Genomic DNA, 6,221 nt, shown 5'->3' with positions numbered 1-6,221 from the left:
CNGCCTCCCAAAGTGCTGGGATTACAGGCTTGAGCCACCGCGCCCGGCCGGGAGTTAAACATTATTTTCAGGCCAGGTGCGGTGGCTCACATCTGTAATCCCAGCACTTTGGAAGGCTGAGGCAGGCAGATCACGAGGTCAGGAGTTTGAGACCAGCCTGGCCAGCATGGTGAAACCCCATCTCTACTAAAAATACAAAAATTAACCAGGTTGGAGCCCAGGAGGTGGAGATTGCAGTGAGCCAAGATCGCACCACTGCACTCCAGCCTGGCAAAAAAATATATATATATATATTTTCTTTCTTTGGACGCCTTAGCCTAATCCCAAGTGCAGTAAGCCTGGAAATGGAAGGTACGTGGTCTTCCATGGCACCGTACAACATCTGCTTGGGTGCCCTTATGATTACATATATGGAAAAGAATGTTGATTCTGTTCATTCTAATTTCACTCTACCGTTACTGGTCTGTGTTAACCGTTTCATGCTGAATTGTAATAAAATGCATTGGAATTGGCCTTAACTTAAAATACTTAGTTTACATAGTCGAGTATGACCAAAGAACTTTTCTGTTTGGTGGCACCACATCACAATGGATGCAATTACTCAAATACGGTCCTGAAATGAGAACACAAGCCATCTATGCTGATAACAGCAGTCATTGGTGTTAATCCCAGCACACATAACAGCCCCAGCAATACAAGGCCGGCCCAGGACCTTAACTAGAAGGTCACTGAACACATCAGATCTCATCTCATCAGGCCTGACCCACACCAGAAACGATGCAGGCAGCTGCAGGGCGTATCCCTGTCATTAGGCACAAGGGCATCCCAGAAAGCAAAAGTGCCCAAAAATGGACTCAGGTCCCCCCTCGCATCTGAGTATTCGGACAGCATGTGAACATTAACTATTAATTTTCTGTACCTCAGTTTTCCAAAGCCAAGCTTTAGGACAAAAAAAAAAAAAAAAAAGAAGAAGTAAGAAAATAACTTAAATGTCAATTTGTAGTTTCGTCTTTGCCTTGAAGACATCAAAGCTCGTAATAGTTTGCCTGTAGGAAGTTTAACTCAAACAGAGCGGTAAGGAGATCCGGGCTGGTCCACACGATTGTCTCCACGGGTCTGGGCGACCTGGAAAGGGCTGCAGAATTGGCCAAGCCCAGCACGGCCAGTCCAGGGAACACACGCAGGGGGCGCGGACGGCCGCGTTCGGCGCCGATCCCTCCCTCGGCCTCTCTCCGCCTCCCGCCGGGCTCCCGACACTCGGCGCCCCAAGACTGAGCACGCGTCCTCCGGGTCGCGGAGCCGGCGAGGGGTCACGGAGGCCGCGGGGCCCACGGGGGTCACCTGTGGCCCGGGAGGCTCTGCGCCGCCCCCATCCCGCGCCGGCCGCCTCTTCCGTGGGCGCTGGGCCTGTGCGCCCGGGGTCCCCGCGTCAGCGGCGTCACCGGCGGAGCTCGCGGCCACGCACGACTCACCGGCCGCGTTGCCGTCCTCTGCAGCTGCGGGGCTCCGGAAGGGAACCCAAGCCGGACGCTCGCCCGGGCTCCCGTCCGCTGGGACGGCCAGGGTCACAGCCCCGCGCGGCCACGCCCCATTCTCGGGGCTCCCGCGTCCCCCCGCGCCGTTGACCCAGGCGCGTTCCCGGCCCCACTCCCTCTCCCGCCACACACGCTCGCGCCCCCGGCTTTCCCGACTTGGGAGCGGCAAACCCAAGCCAGCGTGTCCGAGCGGCCCCCAAGCCAGACACTTACTCCAGGGCGGGGAGCGAGTGGAACGGCGGGTGGAGACGCCGGAGCCACCCCGGACCTCAAATACCGGCGGGGAGGCGGGCGGAGTCCTGGGTCGCGAGCTAGCGTCGCCCGCCCGGAGCGCTGGGAGAGAGGCGGGGCGGGACGCGCGGGCCAACCCCACCCGCCTGCCGGGGGAGCCGCGAGTCCTGCCCGGCGGCCTTGACTTTGACTGTAGTTCAGGGCCCCAGCAGCGTGTTTATGGTGCCTCTATAGAGACCGAAGGCTGGCCTGGTTCCAGAAAAGGGCCAGCTCCTGATACACGGCCGTTCACTGGGGAGTGCAGAACACGCATTTAAAAATGAGCCAGCTAGATACAGCTCACAAAGACTTTGCTGATAAAACAGCTTGCGGCAAAGAAGCCAGCCAGGGGCCAGCGCGGGGGCTCACCCGAGTAATCCCAACACTCGGCAGATCACTTGAGGTCAGGAGTTCCAGACCAGCCTGGCCAACATGGCAAAACCCCGTCTCTACTAAAAATACAAAAATTAGCCGAGTGTAGTGGCGCGTGCCTGTAATCCCAGCTGCTGGGGAAGCTGAGGCAGGATAATCACTTGAACCCGGGAGGCAGAGGTTGCAGTGAGCCGAGATGGTGCCACTGCACTCCAGCCTGGTCCATCTCAAAAAAAAAGAAAAAAGAAAAAAAAATAGCAGACTAAAGAGCTTTTGCAAGGCGAAAGGAATAGTCAAGCAGAGTACACAGACAACCCACAGAGTGGGAGAAAATCTTCACAACCTATACATCCGACAAAGCAGTAATATCCAGAATCTACAAGAAACTCAAATAAATTAGCAAGAAAAAAAAATCCCATCAAAAAGTGGGCTGGCATGAATAGACAGTTCTCGAAAGAGTATATACAAATGGCCAACACACATATGAAAAAATGCTCCACATCACTAACGATTAGGGAAATGCAAATCAAAACCACAATGTGATACCACCTCACTCCCGCAAGAGTGGCCATAATCAAAAAGTCGAAAACTCAAAAAATAATAGATGTTAGCGTGGATTCGGTGAAAAGGGAACACCTCTACACTGCTGATGGAAATGTAAACCACCGTGGAAAACAGTGTGGAGATTCCTTAAATAACTAAAAATAGAATTACCATTTGATCCAGCAATCCCACTACTGGATATCTACCCAGAGGAAAATAAGTCAATATACAAAAAAGATACTTGCACACACATGTTAACAGCACACTTCGCAACTGCAAAAACATGAAACCAACCCAAATGCCCATAATCAAAGAGTGGATAAAGAAACTGTGGTGTGCATATACGATGGAATGCTACTCAGCCATAAAAAGGAATGAATTAATGGCATTTGCAACCTAAATGGGATTGGAGACCATTGTTCTAAGTGAAGTAACTCAGGAATGGAAAACCAAAAATTGTATGTTCTCACTCATAAGTGGGAGCTAAACTATGAGGATGCAAAGGCATAAGAATGATACAATGGACTTCGGGGGCTTGGGGGAAAAGGCTGGGAAGGGAGTGAGAGATAAAAGGCTACAAATTGAGTTCAGTGTATACTGCTAAGGTGATAGATGCACCAAAATCTGACAAATCACCACAAAAGAACTTACTTGGCAGGGCACGGTGGCTCATGCCTGTAATCTCAGCACTTTGGGAGGCCAAGGTGGGCAGATCACGAGGTCAGGAGTTCGAGACCAGCCTGGCCAGCATGGTGAAACCCCATCTCTACTAAAAATACAAAAAAATTAGTCAGGCATGGTGGCGCACGCCTATAGTCCCAGCTACTGAGGAGGCTGAGGCAGGAGAATTGCTTGAACCCAGCAGGCGGAGATTGGTTGCAGTGAGCTGAGATCATGCCACTGCACTCCAACCTGGGCAACAGAGCAAGACTCCACCTCAGGAAAAAAAAAAAAAAAACTTGCCATGTAACCAAATACTGCATGTTCTCCAAAAACCTGTGGAAATAAAAAACTAATATATGTATTTTTTTAATTTAAAAATAAATTGTGTGTACTATCGAGCAGTGTGTTCAAGGACTTCCGGTTCTCTCCAGGCCCATAGGAATTAGACCCCAGGGTACTGACAGGTTAGCCAGGGAAGTATAAAAACTCCATCTGCCATCTCAGATGGAGCAGTCTTGGAAAATAGAAACATCTAGCGTCAATGGAAGTAGGGAAAATGCTAGCCAGGTATTTTACATGAGTTCAATTTTGAGAACTCAAGCTGTTTTACTCCCTCTGTCCTTACCCTAAGGCGGAGTTTCTCAACATCAACACTGTTGACTGCATGAACCCCATAACTTGTGGTTGGGGGTCTGCCCTGGCATTACAGATGTTTCACAAAATCTCTGGTGGAGATCCACCAAGTGGATGCCAGTAGCAAACCACACGCCCCTCCCTAGTTGTGGCTTAGTTAGTCTTTAGTGATATAAATTACAAATATTTCCCCCAGCTTGTCATCTGTTTTCTGACATTGCTTCTGGTGATTTTGGCATACACTCTTTTAATGTAGTCAACTTTAATGATTTTCCTTTATTGTTTCTGAGTCATAGTTAGAAAACTTTCTCTATTCACAAGGAGCAGTCTCTTTTAGGGAAAAAAAAAAAAAAGAACCTCTAGATTATAGAGTTCCCCAATGTTTTCTTCTAGTATTTGTACAGTTTTATTTTTTATATTTAGATTGCTGATCCATTTAAAGTTTGTTCTGGTGTATGGGAAATATAGATCCAATTTTAACTCGCTTTCAAGTGACTTTCAGTTTTTCCACCTCTGTTTATTAAAAAACCATATTTTCACTAATGTCTTCACATGCCACGTATGTCATATATCAAAAAGCTACATATACTTGGGTCTGATTCTGGACTTTCAATTTGGTTCTACTGGTTAGATTCTTTCAATTATAGAGTTTTCCTCATATGATTTAATATCTCGTATAGTGCATTCTCCTTACTGCTCTTCTGCTTCAGATTTTCCTGTCTATCCTTGCTGCTTTTTCTCCCATACAAACTTTTTTGTTTGTTTGTTTGTTTTGAGATGGAATCTCACTCTGTCGCCCAGGCTGGAGTGCAGTGGTGTGATCTCGGCTCACTGCAACCTCCATCTTCTGAGTTCAAACGATTCTCATGCCTCAGCCTCACGAGTAGCTGGGATTACAGGCGCATGCCACCACGCCCAGCTAATTTTTGTATTTTTAGTAGAGATGAGAGTTCACCATGTTGGCCAGGCTAGTCTCGAACTCCTGAACTCATGATCTGCCCTCCTCAGCCTCCCAAAGTGCTAGGATTACAGGCATGAGCCACCGCGCCCAGCCTCTCCCATACAAACTTAAGAGTCAACTTGTCTAGCTCTGAAAAAAAAAAAATCTTGTTGGCGGGCCATGGTGGCTTACACCTGTAATCCCACCACTTTGGGAGGCCAAAACAGGTGGATCTCTTGAGGTCAGGAGTTCGACATTAGCCTGGCCAACATGGTGAAACCCCATCTCTACTAAGAATACAAAAATTAGCTGGACCTGATGGCGTGTGCCTGTAATCCCAGCTACTTGGGAGGCTGAAGCAGGAGAATTGCTTGAACCTGGGAGGCAGAGGTTGCAGTGAGCCAAGATGGTGCCATTATACTCCAGCGTGAGTGACAGAGCAAGATCCTGTCTCAAAAAAAAAATTAAAAATTAAAAAAAAATTAAACTATATTCAAGCAGGCCAGGTGCAGTTGCTCATGCCTGCAATCCCAGGACTTTGGGAGGCAGAGGTGAGTGGATCACCAGAGCAAGACTCCGTCTCAAAAAATAAAAATAAAAAATAAAATGAAAATAAAAATAAATCTTGTTGGTAATCTATTAGAAACATATTGAATTTACATATTACCCTGTTATAAACCAACATTTGTACTTTGATTTAGTTGTTCTAGCCAAGAACATGCTGGGTCTTTCTGTTCATTCAAATACATTTTTTCCTTTTTTCTTTAAAGTTCTGTTCATGTAAGATTTGCACATTTCTTGTTTAGTTTATTTCTAGTTATTTTATGTCTTTGCTGGTATTGTATGTGAGCAAGTTTCTTCCGTTATATTTTCCAACTAGCTTTTGTTTGTGGATGAGAAAATTAATTGTTTTTATGTATTAACTTTATAACCTGCTTCCTAATTTTTTTACTATTTATATTTTTTATTGATTCTTTTAAGTCATCTATAGCTATACCATACCACCTATAAATAGAAATAGTTGTACTTCTTTCTCCAATGTTCATCCCTCTAATCATTTTCTCTTGTTTGATTGCATTGGCTGACACCTTCAACGGAGCAAATTGCCTGACCACTTGTGGTGTTAATATCTACAAAATGAAAGGGTGAAGCCCTTTTGGCTTCACCAAAGGGCAAGTCATTCCTAACTTAATTGCTTCTTCTCAAAATAGGTTTACTGGGCAGGGAGACCCAGGAAGGGGTTCTGTAGTCTGGGAATCTCTGCC

At 46.8% G+C, this 6,221-nt stretch overlaps 1 protein-coding gene across 5 annotated transcripts in view; it reads right to left on the bottom strand.

Annotated features, from left to right (window-relative positions):
- The window catches only part of SERPINB6 (serpin family B member 6), a 24,973-nt gene extending 22,608 nt beyond the window's left edge, over positions 1-2,365 (bottom strand). Inside the window, exon 1 of one of the 5 annotated variants that reach the window (XM_017850333.1) lies at positions 1,749-2,365. Coding sequence is in view for 3 of the 5 variants with exons in the window: in XM_017850330.1 (XP_017705819.1) it covers positions 920-1,026 (107 nt within the window). In the remaining 2 variants the exon portion in view is untranslated. The other 4 variants (XM_017850334.1, XM_017850331.1, XM_017850330.1 and 1 more) reach the window with 4 other exon arrangements.
- Positions 2,366-6,221: the final 3,856 nt, after the last annotated feature.

The sequence above is a fragment of the Rhinopithecus bieti genome, unplaced genomic scaffold (assembly GCF_001698545.2).
Source record: "Rhinopithecus bieti isolate Rb0 unplaced genomic scaffold, ASM169854v2 scaffold_32012, whole genome shotgun sequence".
Lineage (NCBI taxonomy): Eukaryota > Metazoa > Chordata > Mammalia > Primates > Cercopithecidae > Rhinopithecus > Rhinopithecus bieti.
The sequence above is the reverse complement of the archived record's forward strand: the minus strand, read 5'-3'. Positions and strand labels throughout refer to the sequence as shown.